Source organism: Amphiura filiformis, chromosome 2 (genome assembly GCF_039555335.1).
Source record: "Amphiura filiformis chromosome 2, Afil_fr2py, whole genome shotgun sequence".
In the NCBI taxonomy this organism is placed as follows: domain Eukaryota; kingdom Metazoa; phylum Echinodermata; class Ophiuroidea; order Amphilepidida; family Amphiuridae; genus Amphiura; species Amphiura filiformis.
The window spans coordinates 95,898,096-95,917,622 of NC_092629.1; the positions used below are offsets into that span (position 1 = coordinate 95,898,096).

General features: G+C 39.7%; 2 protein-coding genes across 2 annotated transcripts; both read right to left on the bottom strand.

The window, feature by feature from the left end:
• Positions 1–978: 978 nt before the first annotated feature.
• On the bottom strand, positions 979–18,675 carry LOC140145198 (uncharacterized). Its single transcript, XM_072166973.1, has 6 exons — positions 18,561–18,675; positions 13,734–13,803; positions 12,517–12,696; positions 4,836–5,130; positions 4,430–4,719; positions 979–4,376 (listed from the first exon to the last, which is right to left on the bottom strand). Exons 2-6 carry the CDS (start codon positions 13,753–13,755, stop codon positions 2,308–2,310), a joined length of 2,856 nt encoding a protein of 951 aa, XP_072023074.1. The 5' UTR covers positions 13,756–13,803; positions 18,561–18,675; the 3' UTR covers positions 979–2,307.
• LOC140146872 (uncharacterized) lies at positions 5,307–10,940 on the bottom strand. The gene is given in 5 exon segments (XM_072168763.1): positions 5,307–7,820; positions 7,823–8,704; positions 9,039–9,240; positions 9,742–10,095; positions 10,842–10,940. Coding segments are annotated over 4 exon segments (2,892 nt in total). The 5' UTR covers positions 9,816–10,095; positions 10,842–10,940; the 3' UTR covers positions 5,307–6,086.
• Positions 18,676–19,527: the final 852 nt, after the last annotated feature.

Here is a 19,527-nt window from a genome sequence, read left to right on the forward strand (position 1 = left end):
TTATTGGCTATATCTCAAAATCAATATATCCGACTCATTTTGCTTGATCACATCACATTTGGTCTGATATGCACAAAACAGCCATGAGCCCGATTCACAAAGCCAGCCTTGTGATTAATTTACCATACATAAATCCCTATTAAATCAATGGGGTACGATCGATTGTAAGCATTTGTGAAATGCCCCACACCTCAAAACCTGGTTAACCTATCCCCAGCCTTCCAACCTGGTTAACCTATCCCCAGCCTTCCAACCTGGTTAACCTATCCCCAGCCTTCCAACCTGGTTAACCTATCCCCAGCCTTCCAACCTGGTTAACCTATCCCCAGCCTTCCAACCTGGTTAACCTATCCCCAGCCTTCCAACCTGGTTAACCTATCCCCAGCCTTCCAACCTGGTTAACCTATCCCCAGCCTTCCAACCTGGTTAACCTATCCCCAGCCTTCCAACCTGGTTAACCTATCCCCAGCCTTCCAACCTGGTTAACCTATCCCCAGCCTTCCAACCTGGTTAACCTATCCCCAGCCTTCCAACCTGGTTAACCTATCCCCAGCCTTCCAACCTGGTTAACCTATCCCCAGCCTTCCAACCTGGTTAACCATTGAGTTTAGTCTATAGAGGGAACCCTTATACTCTTTTCCTCCAGTTACTTCTAGCCAAGTCTAAAGCTATGTAGATGTATAATAATATACAGATTAAAGGAGTATTTCGTGATCCTAGCATCCTCTTTTTATGTCATTTTTCAGTAGATATCCACGAAAAAAGCTTATTCCCAAAATTTCAGTTGATTCCAATCTTGCGTTTGCGAGTTATGCATGATTATGTGTATTACACTGCTCCATAGACAATGTGTTGTAATTTCGTTCTGGTGCACCAGAACGAAATTCAAATTTCCTCACGATATCTTTGCTAAACGAATTAATCTGCAAGAAATTTTTTTGTACATAAACATTATGTAGCCAGAGGTTTCCAGTGATATAAAAATCTCAACTTTTTTGAGAAAAGTGGGGGATGAGGCTGTGGATCACGAAATGCCCTTTTAAGGTATGTAAACTTGTTTTGTGCATACAAACCAAAAGGTTTAAAAAAGTGTAGGGGTCCGATTACGAATCATGTATTTTCATAAAAGTTGTCGGAAATCCTCAAATTTGTCACCGCCAAGTTGTTAATAATGTCATTGTGCGTGCCGTTATCAACACCGCATAATATGCACACCATTCTAAGGATGCATAATATGGTGGCACAATCGGAATGCTCATTTGACGGCTCTAACATTCAGCCAATCTTGAGGTGACAACAAAACTCACTGAAGTGGAACTGGTGGGTTTATAACTTAAATAGAGATTTCACAATCTCAGTTGAGATTCCAGTTGAAATCCATACACCCCTTATGGAAGACATGACCTTAATCTTCTACACAAGGAGTGTGAATTTCAAATGGAGTCACCCATCCAGTGTCGTCTGCTCCTAAATGGGCTATTCCAGTTGAAATCCATACACCCCTATGGAAGACATGACCTTAATCTTCCACTACAGAGAGTGTGAATTTCAAATGGGGTTACCTGAATCATGGTGACTCCATTTGAAATCTGCAGATTCAAGTGGTGCTGCCACTAACTTGATTGTCATTTGGCAATTAGCCAAGTGTCATAAACAGCCAGGTGCCCTCGGTGGCTCAAGGGTATCTGGCAATCACAGGTACAACACATTTATGACAAGAGGTCACTGACTGTTTGCAAAAGATCATTATGGTGGCACCCACTCAATTGGGTGGATTATATCTCTTTTTGATACTCATATTAAATCCTATTTTACATCTCATATTTGTCTGATTATCGCGTACAAACAACTAGGTCAGGCGTAGCTATGTGGCTTGATGAGAGAATGAGGTGCCAATGTGATGACATGATTTAATTAGCGAATCATGTTTACGCTATAAACAGCGCCAAAATCGACAGACCCCTGAAAAACCTTGTGGAAAACTAAAATGTCTGTTTTCATGACCTTTATACAACCTGACATGTAAAAAATGTTGTTACCAAAACCAAAACCCAAAATACAACCTCAGAACCTGTTTAAATTGTTTTGAAAATGTTTTGTGTTTACTGGGTCTTAAAACTGTCTATTTAAGAAGCATCCCTCAGCCCTGGGCTCAAAAGCTTCATTAGAATCTCAGTCTCATCATCAGGGCACAGTTCTTTGTTTGTACATTCATAGAATGAACTTCGATGGTCGCTTTTCTTAAACAGCAAATTATGAACTGAGCTATGGGCATGAGATCATACTATTTCCTAGTGTTTCAAAATTCTAAGCCAAGCGAAACTCGGTTCTGTCGTGCAACGCTTCCGGTAATATCTGCTCTTCCGCTGCGACCACCGGGGTCACCTGAAAATTATGCTGCACTTCTTTAGTAGCTTGCTGGGTAAGGTGATACGCTTGTAAAACCTCCGCTGGGAGAGTGACCGGACAACCTTCTGGTCCGGCGTTAACGCTCTGCATTGCCTGTTGTAATGCCGCCGCCATAGAAGACCCTGCCGCTTGCTGATAGATCATGTAGGTAATCTGCGAGGACAAGTTCTGCGTCTGTGCTTCCGGTGATAATGATGACGACAACGACGTCTTCTTGTGTTTTGATCTTGATTTTGATTTTGGTTTTGTCAGTTTCATTGGCACTGTTTGCTCTTGTTGTAGCGGACTTATTTGGTTAGCGCCCTCAAGTTCATCTGGCACTTGATGTTCATGTACAATGTGTCGTGCGAGAAGTTTAGGTCTCATAAATCCTTTAGGACAGCGATCGCATTTGAAGCGGTAGTCCTTCGTGTGCAGTACTTCGTGATCTTTTAGATTGTCCTTGCGGAAGAATCCTTTCGGACAGAAGCGGCAGTGGAACGGTTCGTAATACAAATGTGTTCTCGCATGATCATTGAGTTTGTCGCGGCGTGAGAATGCCTTGTCGCAGTTTGGTATGGTACACTTAAACGGTTTCTCGTTCGAATGAACCGTCATTCGGTGACGATCCAACTTGTTCTTGAACAGAAATCCCTTCCCGCACTCTTGGCATACGAAGGGTTTAAAATCCGAATGCGACATGTGATGCTTACTCAGATCGCGCTTCGTCTTGAAACTAGCGCCACATTCCTCGCACAAGAAGTTGCGTTCGTCTAAGTGCGTTATAGTGTGCATGCGAAGTTGACGCTTGCTGACTTGGACTTTACCGCAGACGGGACACGGATGACTATGCGTCTCCTTGCGATTATGCTTTTCAAGTCCTTCGGCCGTCGGGAATTTTACCCAGCATTTGTTACACTTGTACTCCATGCCTTGGTAGTATTCTTTCAGCTTCTGCTTCTTCAACATAGTGATATACTCCGGATTATCCGTGTTCGCGTTTCTGATGATGCAATTTCGGCAGCCACAAGAAAACGACGGAAAATTCTCATGCGCCTTTACGTGTTCAAGAAAGTTTTCGATGGCAGTCGCAGCCTGCATACAGCTCTCGACGCGACACTGGAATTTCTTGACTAGATTATGGACGGTGAACATGTGCTGCTTGATATTGGAGCGTTGAAACCAATTATCGCATGAGTGACATTTCAGCTGCTTTTGACGCGTATTGCGTTGTTCATCACCGTCCATAGCATCCGTTACGTTTCCTCCTGCGCTACTAGTCGCATTATTCTGAGACAATTCTTCGTCTCTTGGAATGGCCGATTGGTTCGAGTCTATACCTGCGAGGCCATTTTGGTCTTGACCAGTAGTCGGTGTGGTCGGCGTCAGCCCTAAAACGGATAAATCTAGAGTAGATATCGTATCATGGCTGCTATCGTGAGGCTTAACGGCCTCATCTTGGCTGTGGTTAGTATTACCACTGCTAGCCATCCCATCGTTACGAGACATTCCTCCATCATGATCTGTACTTGTGCTTGGAGTGATTGATTGATTGGATTCTATACCTGTGACTGCGAGGCCATTTTGTTCTTGACCAGTCATTGGTGTTGTCGGTGTCAACCCCAAAACTGATAAATCTAGCGTAGATATAGTGTCATGACTACTGTCTTGATTAACTTGAGGCTTAATATCCTCATTCATATCTTGACTCTGGCTACTATTACCGTTGCCACTTGCGCTGCCGTTCTGCTCATGTGCATCTTCACCCGCACCATGTTCTTCCAATTTCATCACCACATCTCCAGGGTCTGCAGGAAGCCATGTCTTGTGGTTGTTAACGTGCACTGTATAGTCGTATCTTTCTCGCGATTGGTGCTGACATAACGGGCATATCAGATGTTTCTTGTTAATGCACCGCCGTTGATGACGGTAGAGGGCTTTCTGCAACACCGCTTTCCCACATTCGGAGCATTCTGGATGGAGTTTTTAGCCAGGCAACGAATAACATGCGTAGTTAGCAATTTTTCTTTCATTTCTTTACCGCATTCTGGACACGATCCAGTCTCATTTCCTGCATCTGTGTCCACCAGTGGCCGTATCTTTCGTTGCCTACCTCGACCTCGTTTTTGCGGCACTTCCTGCTCCGATTCCCTGATGCCAATTGAATGCGATTTCTTGATGTGGTCCGTCAGTTCTTTGGCACTGTTCGCCGAGAACTGGCAATTGCTGCATTTCTTGAGACGCTTCCCTGGCGCTTCCGCGGCAATCTGTTGCTGTAATTTAACTAAATGATGCTTGGAACGATTATGTTTTAGAAAATTCTTACGCGAACTAAATGTTTTGCAGCACAGTTTGCAGTCGGTTGGTAATTTCTTTCTGGGACGTACTGGACCTGATTTTCTCACGGCTCTCGGTTTCTTCTTATGCGCCTTCTCCAAATCTTTGACTAATTTCTCCACCTGCTCAACGCTGATCCGATGCACCGTCGCAAAATGATCTCGAAGATCCGCTTGGCTTGTGAAAGCCGAACTACAAAACGAACACTTGATGTTGTATAACGCCAGCGATATTTCAACCATGTCATCAACGTTGTCGCCTTTTGTACCTTCGGATCGGCCGGTGATGTATTGTCTTGTTTTAGTGATGTGGGAGGAGGAGGGGGAGGATGGTTATTGTCATCCATGTTATCTATGCCACTTGCGATACTAGCTGCCATTATGATGCTATCTCCTTGGATACGGTCTGAAATGACAAAATTGATGAAACAATTTACATGTTTTATTATCTAATGCCAATAAGGCCAAAAAAAAAAAAAGGTTTGTCTCACGAACATTTGCCAAAAAGCTAAGTGCTATGCTTTTTTTTTTTTTTTTTTTTTGGTTTAGAAGCTATGCTAATGCGTTTTTTTTTTTTTTTTTTTTAGCCTGAGACAAATGAAAATCACAAGACAGGTATTGGAAAACTACAAGTGGTCTTACAATGAAAGAGAAGCAACAAATTTACAATGTTAATATTCTGTAACTGTATTTTATTTGCCTTCCTAGAGCTGATCACTATTAAAATCAGTGCAAAATACAAAGTTACGATACAAATGTTGGTATGAGCGAGATTTGATGTTTCCATAGAGGTGAATATTTAGAGAGCTGAGTGAGCTTTCGGTACTCTATCGAGAGGTTTCTTCAGTTTTCACCTTTTTACCCCTCTATGGACCGATCAATTCTCGCTCATATGTACCAACCTAGAGTACAATGTGGCTTTTTGTTTCAAATTGTATCTATTGTGTTGGTATGCAGAATGCATATTGAGTGTAACAATACAATGACCAATTGGGTCATCTAGTGTTCATCAAAGTACAAATGTGTGTTTTAGTTCTACTATAGTGGCATTTCTATCACTTGTTCTGTGAACAATGTTAACATAATTTTTCCTTGAAACTGCTTTTTATATCACTGCCACATATACTGCCTTTTCACAATGTAGAATACACAATTGTAAATATGGTTTAAAAATAAAATATGTACCAAGAAACTTCAATCTGTGTGAAGTCTTTGCATTTAAAGTGTCCCAAGCATTTCAAAAGCAATTTTTGTGGGGAAAAGTATAAAGAACTCTTGATACCATTTTTCCAGTTGATATCTCAGGACTCAACCAGTCAAACCTACAGATAAACTTTGTGAAGAACACACTCATATAAATGGTCAATTTGACATCTGCATGTGGCTGCGCTTCCTCTTGTTTACGGGCAAGCTACCATTCTCTTTGCACTCAAGACAGATAGGGTAATGGGCATTACTTTTTACAAGATCACCCTCTGCACCACAAATACAGCAGATATCACTGAAGTTGGCAGCATAGTACGAAGTTTCAATTTTATCCATACAGAGATGTGACCTAACATACAACAACTTCAGGATCTCACAATCAGGGTTATCCTCAGGCTCAGTGACAAAATCTTCCATTTTGGCTCCGCATGTATAAAAGTTATACTCCATGCACCTCCAAAAGGAGTCCAATTGAGTTGTTTTAAGTTTCTTTTTAGAATACACAACTCTTTGTTTTGTACACTCTACACATTGTAGAGTTGTCTGTGCTGTTTGTGCAGACAATCCAAATGGGGCCTCCTTGTACCCTGGGGTACCACGTGATTTTTGTTTCTTTGATGGAAGATGTTGCTCGTCTGAGTCTGAGGACTTCTCCTCAAATGGTAGGTACTTGTCTCCTGTGCCATCTGGCACTGGATCTGGTAAATGACAAAGTAACTTGAACTGATCTGGTGACAATCTTGGTGGCAAACAAATGTCACATGATTGATCGCCACATTTGAGGATACTAAACGAGTATGTGCGTCTTTTTGTGCAATGATCAAGGAATTTGGAAAGATCTTTCCGAGCACGCAAATCTTTCTTCTGGTCTTTTTCAGTTACTTTGTCATCTATTTCTATAATAGATTGGAATAACTCTTTCATCATCTCAGTGTCTGCAGGAGTGTACAACTTAAAGTTGTTTTCCTTCAACCTACATCTGGCAATAACATCACTGAGAAGTGTAATGGTTGACTGAACACTATCCAGGAGAGATGTTCCTAATTCGGGGTTACTCACAATTTTTGCCCTGATTTTCTTCAGATTCCCACATGCTTTAAACATATCCTCCATTTCTTTGGCCATTTCTTGCCTCATCATCCCCACAGCTTGGAGTGCGAGATTTAGAATCGCGTTAATGCGTTCCACAGGGTTTCGATAAGAATGCCCTGGGGCAGTTCTAACAGCTATCAACTGATCCAGGTTCTTTTGTCTGAAATAGGCTATTAAAGATATCTGAACAGATAGGAATGATACATTGTGGTCTGGCCCCCCATCAGAATAAAATAATTGAATTGGAGGATTGTGGGTATCCATCAATTTTGAGATTTCTGCAATATGACGAATTGGAGTTGATGGTTGGGTTGGCATAAATTTTAGGCAACAAAATGGTTGGCCCCTGTAGAACGATCCATCAATTGTTTCTGGAATTTCATGGATCAGGGTTACAGATGGTACCAGTGACACCTTGGTGAAATCATGATCCCCTACTTTGAAGGATTGATTTATTCCGACAATTACTTGCTTTCCCCTGGCTACGGCAGCCATGGGTAGACCCGGCTCGCCAACTTGAACTTTAGCCTTATCATCCATGCTGATCATGCTGATCACCTCTTCTCCCAAATTACATTTTACATCTACAGCATATTTCTTGAGAAATGAGTATAGAACATTACAATAGTGAGCATCTACATGGAATTTGCGCAGTTGCCTTTGTTGCACCTGGTGTTTTATTTTGAACCTGCCTGTGTAATGCAAGGCAGAGCGTTGCGTGGGATTTTTTGGCCAAAATTGTAATCTGAACCAAGAATATGTAGGAACTTCAACATCATCTTCATTTGAAGCAGCTATCTCGAACACTGGCGATAAATATCCTGCATGGAGAGGGCCAGGGCCATATGAGTAACAACTTCACCGTCCTCTATTACCTCATCATGTCTTCTATCATCTACGCTTGTTTTATCTGCCAAAAATTTGTCCACAATGTCCCAAAATTTATCAAACTTTGGTTTTCTACCATTTGTATGTCTCAGATCTACAATGATATTTTCATCTGCTGATTCCACAATTGACGCCATACGGCTATCCATTTCTTTACACACCTGATTTTCAGCAACACTCTGGTCTTTTGTTAGCATTTTATACAAGTTTCGTAGTTGACAGGGTGAGGCAACAAGTATTCTCGACATTGTGTCTGTTGTTTCCCTACGCATTGCCCTTGTGTGGTATGTTTTTATTTTTGACACAATACCTGCAATGACACGTGTACGCTCTGTGTTTACAGTGTCTTGACTACTAGTAGAGGCACTCTCTTTCCATGCAAAATATGTATTGCCAATGTTATTCCCACCTGAATATGTATATAAGCTGACCTTGACACCAGGGATAAGGCCATTTCTTTTTATGAAATCTAACAAAGTGTATCGTTCCCTATTAGCTTCTGGTAGAAGTTCATTTAAAAAGAGAGTTTCATAATCCTCAAGCTCTTTCATTGCTCTGACAATGTGATTAACACTACTCTGGAAATGTGACGGTATGAAAATACTGGCAGGTCTAGGAGGTAAGATAGTTACATCAGAGCTATTTGACGGCTCCCTCATTGGCTCCAAGGAAGAATGGCGTTTCAAGTCCTGTTCTCTGCGGCTTAAAAGCAAGTCTACATACTTGATCACAACTTCACGTAGTTGCAGCACAATTTCTCTCAGGTTCTTGTTATACGATCTGTTCAGCCAGGCCTGTGCAAAATGAAAACAGGATAAAAACAAGATATAAAATATTAATTCAGGCTACTACTATAAATAAAAATATGATGATCCCCTGCAACCAAAACTGGTGTTCATTATTTATTTTATTTAATTTTAATTTTATTTTTTTCATTTTTACTTTGGTTGTTATTTTTTACTGACCTACATTCATGACAACTTTGACGCAGGACTTGGTCCCAACTGCTCTTTTTTTCTTTCAAATATAAACCAACATTTATGGAATATGGTCCACTAACAATGTATTTTAATGTCTTGTCCTTAAAATTTCATTCAGCAAAGGCAGTTCTCTCAACATCTCACTCACCTGATGAATATACTCCCCCATTTGGTCCACGTAATCCTGCAGCGTTTCTGCCCTCAGCTTGGCCTTTGAATGTCCGTGATCTTGAGGTCTATTAAACCCGCTTAATTTTTTTATAACTTCAGGAAGGTGGCAACATCTGTTCGCAAAGGCGTCATGATGCCCATCAATATACCACAGGAAATCTTTCAACTGACGAACAAACCTGGATAGGAATACAAAAAATAATAAATAGCAAAATTCAGCAACATCATTAAATTTTCTTTAATTTTTATCGGTGTGTTTACAGTATCCAGATGTTGGAGTATCAAAATATCATTTTCAGGTGCCAGGTGACATTATACTCATGAAAATAATATAAAAATAATATACAATTTGCCAGTCACAGTCGCTCCATTTATTTTCTGCCACTCCTCAATATTTTTCTGGGAATGGCGTTCCCACGTTTACCGCTTTTTTCTATGCCCTGTATATTTATGCCCCAGCAGGGCTAGAAGTTCCCATCGAGAATCAAATTTAACAACAACTGGAAAGTTTACTGCACTATTCAATGAGAGAAATTGATTCTCATATCTGATTGTCACAAGAATCATTGCGAGAATCAATTCTCTGATTCTCATTGAATTTCTAGCCCTGACCAGGAGAACAAGGAAAATTCATACACACATATATTGCCAAAGTAAACAATTTTGCTCTAAAAACCTACCTCCTAGGTAAACTGCTGGCACCTGACAAGTGCACCTCATCAACACTCCAACCACCTTTAGCTTGTGAAATCATGTCTAGTATGGCATTGTAGAGACGCACATCACCTCTGGTCCCTTTTTGTTTTGGTGGCAGATGTCCTTTCTGGTACGCAGCCTTAAAATCCCACACTTTTTTGGAGGAGATTGGTTAACACCTGATGTGGATGGCTCTTCATCGCTCTCAGACGTTGAATCAGCTGCTGCCACGGTTATTACTTCTGTGGTCGACCGAGTCGTTGCCGTAGACGGAAGTGCTGGAATGCTAGTATCTACCTGTAGTTCGATTTCCACATACAAGTGTTGGTTGTGATCTCCTGCAAAAAAAAAGTGAAACAATACTCTCTGACTGGGGGAAATTGAACAATCACTGTTGAATTAAAGTACAGCGCGTCCATGATATTGAACATTGACTGTGCACAAAGTATTGTGCGATATCAAAAAAATTGCTATGTGTATATGCATCAATCAGTCCAAGGCAATTCTCCTGGTCGGAGCCACATCACATCTTTTCATGAATTGGAGTGAAGACAACGTATCGCATCATTTACTTCAAGAGTCGAACCTGGCATATGATATAGCTTGTATTTTAATATACACTCAAGAGTTCAGTGAATGGGAATGTTGTTTTCACTTCAGCGCTATTGTCAGCGGTTCATGCCCCGATGTGCGACCGTGGCGTGAGAATATAGCAAGGCGGAAGGACATGCATGAAGTCTCTCAAGTCAATCACAGTTGACAATTTTTTACTTTTTTGATGGCTATCATCAAGTATCATTGCCAGTATATACAGAATTTACACACGTAGACACACATAGACGTAGATGCCTGGACCCCTGAACTCAGCAGGTCACCGCTATAAACCCTGCCGGGCATACAGCGTGATGGTCCTGGTGACGGCCATCATGATTGACATGATTTCTTGTTTTGGAAAATTTCATGATCATATTAAAATTATCAAAACAGTCATTGACAGTTCGCATGCTCGAGTTCAATTTTGATATATCCCTATATTTCTTTTTAAGCTTATTGTTTTTTTAATACAGAAAAGAGTATGGCATACCTGTATGTACATCTTGTACTGTGAAATCAGCTGGGACCCCTATTAGATCCGTCTGGCTCATACCAGCTTTCATCAGAGCCGGTCGACATTGTAGGTAAAAGCGGCTCAATTGCCGGAAAATACGGGTTACAGCTTCGCCCGACACCAACTCATTTTTAGGGCATTCAGAGTAACCGAATCGGCGCACCGATGCAGTGCCCAATTCCTCAGCACATGCCCCCCTGTTTTAACTATACGAATACGAACAATCATGTTGAAATAAACGGTAAAAAATTCGTTAAAAAACAGCTACAAAAAATACAAAAATTTATGAAAACAACATGGCTTCACTCGATCGCAGAGTTCTCCGTAGCCTAAGTCCTTTTATTGCATCCACTTTGCTTCGTCGGCTTAATACGCTCCGTGCCGTTGCAAGGATGGCGTGAAACTAGCGAGACTGAGGCTACGGTGTGGGTTACGGGCTATCTGCAACACTAATGGCATACGCGCTGCCTGACATTTTCGATGGTTTTCTGACATTGAGGAATTCATTTTTTACTACGTTGGTCGAACTATCGGGAACCGGAAAATCGGGAAAAAAAAAAAAAACCTTTAAAAAGGCGGTCAGCGTGAGACAAACGCGCTGTATCGCTTTCACATACTTATGCTTGTGCGGGTTCGTGAGACAAACCTTTTTTTTTTTTTTTTGGCCTAAGACTTGGAGGGTTCTAAGTGGAAACGAGGGTACGGGGAAGTTTGAGATGCATTTTCAGCCATTTGATTCAGACTCTGGGTGCATTTTCAGCCATTTTTGTTTATCAATGGCCCCAAAGTTCATGAAATTTGTTTTTTCAAAGTGGCAAATTTTGCCCACCCAATAAAATCGTATGTGCAGTATGTAACTCATAGACACATTTTTCATGTTGACATGTCGGAATGAATTAAATCCTGACGTTGACACCTTGATGACAAAATTGAATTTAAGTCTTTAATCAATAGTTTCATGCATGATTGTATGCCAAAGATATCTTACACTTCCCACAATGCATTTCTTTCATTTCAATTTCCTGTCTGATTTACTATCTAGTGCAACATGGGTTGATAGTGACAAAAAGTACCTCAATAAACAGAGCACATCCACATCTTGCAAAATATGTTTATTTCTTGACTTGTCACTTCCACCCATGTTGCACTTGGGGTTTTCTTTTAAAAGCATTTTGCTGAAGGGGTTTATTCCATTTTTTGTACCCTTCAATTGTGATTTTTTCATCTGAAGGGTATAAAACATTATCCAGAGGGTATTTTTGAAATTTTAAATACAGTTTCACTGAATTGTTGACCCTAATTCTTTTTCGCCAGGATGCTCACAAATCTAAGAAGTGGTGGTGGGGGGGCATTTATTTAAGCTAGTAAATATTATATTACTACTGACTCATGCTAGTTACAGCCATAATCCTAAGGGTCTATCACTACCAGATCACTGAATATGTGAACACATACGTTTTCAAGATTGTGTATACATGCATTGGACTTTGCACTAGAAGGGGTGATGGCCGGGGGTAATGGAAAGTGTGTGAATGCGTAAATACACATGATTTGTGCATTAAAATAAAACCCAGTTGCATTAGATCGCAAAGTACAGTAAAAAAAAAAAAAAATGCATGATGGGAAGTGTGTAGATAGTTACCACACCTACCATTATCATTTCCTGAAGCTTGACCCGGCTCCTCACCCGGAGGTGCCAATGAAGCGCCCTCACTGATACTGCTTTCACCCTTAGGTTTGCGACAGATGCGTTTATTTTTATGCTCCATGAATTCCTCCAGGCTGGAGAACTTCTCACGACATCTTCCACACTCAAACACGTCCTCATCTTCTGGGGGAAACATCAACAAAGAAACAAGGTTTTAAAAATTGAAGAAAAGAAAGAAAGAAAAAACATAAAACCTTCATAAATCCGAGTTCCTTTGCACACTTTTTGCTGATGTAACACATTTAATTCGTAAATAAAAAGTAAGATCTTTTCTTGGCAAGTTCACCAAAAAAACACACACCTTGTTCTGCGGGTAGACGGACCTTTGGGTTGGGCGGTCGGGCATTAGCTAAAATTACCCTAAATTTCCCAAAAAATTGCAGACATATTTTCTAATAATGTTCCTCAAAACGGCTGATTTTACATGATTTTTGGAAAGTGAAAATGTAAAAGCTGTGTATTTTTACGAAATTTGGAGGAAACTTTTGTTTTCTTTTGTATTAAAGTGAAGAGATCAAAATGATGGTTAGGCCAAAATAAAAGATGTTTGCTTGCCCTCAACCGACCAACCCTAATTTTGGAAATCAGAAAAAAGTGTTTTTTTAAATTTATTGTTCAAAAGAATACCGACCCTATTTTTGGAAATTCCTGAAAAAGTTTTCTTTTCTTTTCAACTTTTTGCATTCTGAAGATGTAAAAAAAATATTTTAGAGCTTGTGTTCAACATTTTAGTTGTTTTGTAATGTTAGTTAATTCATTTGACACCAAAATTGTCTGAATTTTCATATTTTGAGCCTTAATTAAAACAAACAGTAGAGTTTGCTAGTACTTAAAAAAAAAGGAGAAGAAAAAAAAGAAGAAGAAAATGAAATTCCGACCGACCGACCCAATTTTTAAAATTCATTTGAGGGCAAGCAAACAAGTTTTTTTCTTGGCCTTATGAATATGAGGTTAATAACTTTGCATCGGTAATGTTGGGCATTGTGAAAAATCTAAACATTTTGCTTTGGACCTCGGAATACACCCCTTGTGATATTCCTCGGTTCCAATGCCCTTAAAAGAATTAATTGTGAAGGGTCTTATAACAAAGTTATTGGATTTTCTATCTAATGACCCTTCAACGCATGCTGCTCCCTTCCTCCATCCATGGCAGGACTTACCTGACGAGTCTTGGCTATCCATATTTAGTTCTGCTCACTTGACAAGATTCAACAGTTTAGGGCTTTTCACCTGGAAGGAATTAAAAAGTATCATAAGTATGTGCAATACAATTTTGCTAGCAGTTTTCAGTATCTGCGCGAAAAACGATGAGGCCCGTTTTATTATGAGGGGACCCCTTTGAGTTCCATAAAAACACTTGCAAGGGATTCATGCTGATATTTTATTAACAAATTTCAGTTTAAACACCAAAAAGGACAAAACAAAACAAACACAAACACCAAAAAACAACAAAGACACAGACAAAAGGACAAGTTTCCCGTGTTATTTTCATCAGGTGTAGAGTGAGCAAAAAAAAGAGGAAATGAAAATAAAAACAGATTGGCACGCAAAGTGATCTCAATCCTCACTATAAGGTCAATGTCTTCAAATGTTTGCCCAATTTACCTTTACCTTCAGCAATCCTGTATTCTGTATTAAAGGTCCGTAACCCGATCGACAGCATCATCCCCGATTTTTTCATTGTTGATGAGGTTTTGGTATCACATAATAGATACTATTTTTCTCATTACTATCCTGAAATTTGGCGCCCAAGTCGATGTATTTCCGAGAAATCATGAAACACAGCGGTTTTACAGGCTACCAGTTTGTGAAAATAAAAATTACTTGGATTTCTGGGTAGGGAATTAATTGCGAACCATCGAGGCGGTATGCCGTATTTAATTATAAAAAATCTCGATGTACATCGTGGGCTAAATTGCTCAATCGGTTAGCGCACTGTGAGTTACCCGAGAGGTACCGGTCCAAAATCTCGTGTCGGAAGATTTTTTTCCTCTCCATTTTTAACCCAAACTTTTTATATTCATTTGAAATGTACAGATTGCAAGGGGAAATATATTTTGTTTCCTTTTTTTCGGAAACGGTACGAAAATAAAAACATTTTCCGTTCAATACGGGCCGGGCATTATACAGCATGTCAGCATTAAGTCATACTGAACGGGAATTGTTGTTGCTTGCTTGCCTGCCCAGAATGCAATTCACGTATACCAAGGTATTGGATTGCAAAGTTGGCTATTTATTCACATTTACGCTGAAAATGCTCTCGTTTTTTCACAAAGCAGCATAAAGGGGGCGATATTTGATATTATTATGTAATTTTAAAGACAATCCATATCCAAAACCAATAGGGTTACCCCCTTTAAGTTTCAATCTCACAAAGTTCATAAAAGCTTGGAAATTGGGAGAAGTCTTTTGAAATTTACATCTATCATCTATGAATATAAAACTTCAAACATAATACAAGAAAATTGATTACAATTCTGTGCTCACAGTCAATCACAAAATAAGTGCACCAAAGATTCCTCAGAATTATTACAAAAACCACAAAGTGGGGAATCAATTCTACCAATTTTAAGAAGGAATTTGTTTGTGCAAATTGCTCTGTGAAACAGTTTAAAGTAAAAAGCCCTAAGTTGAGTTTCAATAGGCCTACTGCAAGAAAAGTTATCATTGTGAACTTCATTCCAATCCGTATCCTGATCCATATTTAAAGCATCAATCCAAAAGCTCTCAGTTTTGGCAGGTCCGTCCTGTGTTTTCAAAATAGTGTATTACCGTAACCACTCGGGTATAAGCCCACCCCCCTAGATGGCAGATTCACTTCAAAAATGAGGTGGGCTTATAACCGGGGAGGAGCTAGTACTTGAATTTAGAAATAAGAAAAATCATCCCAATTTGTATATGCCCAATGTACCAGTAATTTCTATCATCTTTGTCAATTTCTTAAAATTCTAAGTGTGGAATGTTATTTATCAACTGATAATTTTTTATATTTGTTCTATGTGAGAGAAAAGCATTGATTTGATTTAAGAACTTGGCCAAAATTTAGTACTGGGCTTATAGCCGAGTGCACCCTTGTTCCCAGAATGTTTTGAAAAATAGGGGGTGGGCTTATACCTGAAGGTGGGCTTATACCCGGGTGGTTACGGTACTTCGTAATTTTGCCATTTTCAAATAAGCTTTCAACAATCTTATCAAAAATACTTTCTTGAACATAAGGGGGGGTTATAAAATCAGTCAATCATAAGATAGTTGTACTTTTGTCTGTCTTTAATAGAGATATCAAATTCAAGAACAAGATCTTCAAAAGATTTAACAAAATTATACCCTCTATATGCTCTATTAAGATCCTCAAAAGTATGCATACCACGATCAAAGTTCAAACCAATCTTGATAAAAGAAGAATTTCTTGGTTTTCAAACGAATATTGCAATTCCACCAAATGGAATCCTGAAGGAAATAATTATTATAACCAAGATTCTCTTTTATTTTCTTCTTATAAGTTATACAGATACCAAACCCTAAGAGTTTCAGCCAGTTGAGTATTTTTTAACATGGCAAGAACACAATTTGGAGCATCTGTTTTCCATAAAGCTGACGTGTCAGTATAAAATTTTGAAAGCACATTTGTTTCCAGATGCTTTGCCCAAAAACTTGTTTATCAGCAGTAACACTTTTGCTAAAGAATTAAACACTTCAAATTTAATACGAAATAATATAAAATGGGACTGATCACAGAAGCGAGGAGGGGGGTGGATGCGAAACAAATTAATTTTTTTATTTGGTTTTACAGGTTTTATATGGGCAGAGCAATGTGATGAAAACATGGACAGGTCTCTCCCCGACTTCACTGTTTATTTCTAAAACAAATATGTTATTACTTGGAAAGTAAGGCATCAAGGAATCCTATGGTAACATCAGTTTGGTTTGTAAGTTATTTTTTTGAAAAAAAGTCTCTTTTTACCAGACGATGGTGGACTACATTATTCAATGTGGCAACAGCCAAAAGCGTAAACAAAACAGACAATATGACGGCAACACTGCCTGCACGATGGACGCAATTATTTTTTCCCGGAGCCAAGTTCCGTTTTTAGCTCTATTGGCCGGGTGGCCCCATTACAGAAAAAAAAATGCACAAAATATATTTCCCAGTGAAATATATAAATTTTCACATGAAAATAAATAATTTTAAATTCAAAGAAAAAAGAAGAAGAAAAATTTTTAATCATCGCCGGGGATGGGAATCGATCTCGGGACCCTATGCGTGGCGGGCGAGATCCGTAACCACTACACCACGTAAACTCATTGGTACACGTGGGGGAAATTTTCAGTATATATCGTAACATATCGTGCGTTATTCATACAAAAAATATAAAAAACAGTACTTACAATGAGGTTCACTGGCGAACCTCAACAGATTTAGACTGATAAAATAGTGCTTAATAACATACGTACAGTTTTGAAATAATTTGAGACATTTTTGTGTTTACGTGTAAAACCAATGACAACATCAAAATTGAGCCAATCTTGGCCGGCCCCCCTGCTTTTTACCACAAATTATAAATAAAGTCAGTTTGGAGTAGAATTTTCAATGTTAGTTTTTTTGTGACATAAAGGTTTTTTTTATACTTCAAATGGCTCATTAATTAGGGGTTCATTCATATATTTTCATGACTAAACAGTTGTTTAATGTCCGATGGGCCCCGAGGGCATAAACAACCGTTAAGTCATGAAAATATAAGAATGAACCCTGTTCATACATACCAGAACATTTTGTGATTCTTATTTCATCAAAATAATAACAAAAAAATTACAAGTAACATTATTAAAAATTTTCCCTACCCGATGATCGCACATCCGGCTGTTTATGCCCGGCTCTCGACTAATCATGCTCGCTGTTACATAGCGTGGATGTATGAACAGGGCATTTGCTTCAATCCGTTAAATGTTATTGACAATAATTGCATAAATCTTGAAAATCACATTCAGAAAACGGAAGGAAATAGACATATATTTTGGAGTTGAGTACATGTAGCATTTTTATGCCATACTGAAAAACTAACACACTGAAGTATGTGAATGTACCAAGAGAAAAGTAATGAAAGGAAATGCCTGAAAGGGACATTTTATGAATTATGCACAGAGAGAAAACAGAGAGCGTACCACCCACATGCACCAGTCAACGTCCCCGTGTATTGTATACGGTGAGTTCTCGCATATTCATGAGGGCCGATTGTGCCGTGTCAAACAATCACGCCAGCGCTGCGTGCCTTCGCAGTATACGCGATAGAGCGTTGCGTGCTTTCGCAAATCGGCCCTCATCATCGGATGATGCGGAGACTTTGACTGGTGGTACGGGCTGTTTTCTCTCCTCTGTGGAATGTTATACATTCAAGTTTATAAATATAATCATGTCAAATATATCAGGTCACCTTCTCCTGGACCCAGTGCCGTGACCTGTACCCGCTGGAAGTACTAAGTAGTGCTCTGGCAGCCTCACCCTCTCAGCCGCTTTGCGGCCTCGTGAGGCCCTCGACTCGTAGTCCGAGGAACTGAGCCAGTTCTACATGTTCTCCTAGTCACCTTCCTAACTGCTTATTTTTATTCTGTTCAACATAAACTAAAAAAGCACACCATGATAGTGCCACTAGTCTACTGTGTACATTAAACATAGACCTTCCTCTTTTACCAAATTCTAATATTTGGTTTGAGACACGGTCATGACGGTCCCCGGCCCCGCGATGTCGACCCCCGCGGGCCATACGGTATTTTGTACCTGGGCCTCCCCGGTTCCCCAAACCCGCTTATGTCCCGGGGGGTCACTCGTTATCAACAACGTAACGTCGCCATCTACCACCCGTATGGTACATGTTTATATCGCTTTATTTGCTAAATTATTCAGTCTATGCTTCTAATATTGTAATCATCCGTATCCATGGTACCTCCTCATTCTCTCAAGTAATTTTCCAAAGCAAATAACCAAAGCTTACCGTCTAAATTCGCTGAAAAATTGTAGCAATTTATCAACGTCATAAAGCCACCCTGGTAAAATATGGCGACGAAAAGGGTGGCTCTTTTGCACACGATTCGAAATGATCTTTGATCATTCCATTCAATCGCAGGGTTATTCAAGCGTCGTGCGCAAAATGTTTGTACCGGGGTAGTTTTATTTTTAACCTGAACATGTGACCCGAAATATACGGGGTCCTTTATCACAGTTTATGCAAACTCAAGTGATAGAGGGCTCTAGACTTTGTCCCTGTCAGACCCTGGCCAGACCTAGCTAGGCCAGACCTGCTATATTCGAGATATACTACCTGACTTCAACTTGTGCTTTATTAACAAAATTTGAAATGAATAATTTATCCCCAATTTATCAATCATTGTTCTCCGATCTCAATTATCCATTTCCGATAGCCATTAAAGAAATTATTAAAATGATAAAAATGCATGACAGCGCACGCGATGCAGTAGGCCTAATTTCAGTTCGCAAATCGGAATCATCAACTGAAATTGTGGAAATAGGCTTTTTCGTGGATATCTACTGAAAAATGTCATAAAAAGAGGATGCTAGGATCACGAAATAGTCCTTTAAGAGGCTCACGGTGCAATAATGAGCCCTGGGGGAGCCTGGTAAAAATTTTTTTTTTTTTTGGCGAGCCGAGAGGGGGGGCAAGCGATTTTTGGCACACATTCATCACGATTCATGGGGCGCCTTTTAAATAAAACGCTCTAAAAAGGCTCAGGAAAACAGTACGGAAACGCTTTAATTTTCCTGCTCGCTGCGCTCGCAACATATACTGCGCCAATAAAGTATCCTTACACTTAAAATAATCACAATTTTAAAACTGAACAATACTGGGGTAAATTTGTTCTTTGATAGATACACTATCTAATATCCTGCACATTATGACACTGCAAGCTACCACATTGAATCCAATGTGACCTCTAGAAGTA

What these genes read in the sequence shown, in the direction of transcription:
- LOC140145198 (XM_072166973.1), bottom strand. Translation starts at nt 13,755, where the DNA reads ATGGATAGCCAAGACTCGTCAG. An exon ending in TTGAGCAGGTGGAGAAATTA is followed by an intron (nt 4,720 to 4,835) that starts GTCAAAGATTTG and finishes CAAAACATTTAG; the next exon opens with TTCGCGTAAGAATTTTCTAA. An exon ending in TGGATCGTGTCCAGAATGCG is followed by an intron (nt 4,377 to 4,429) that starts GTAAAGAAATGA and finishes CGTTGCCTGGCT; the next exon opens with AAAAACTCCATCCAGAATGC.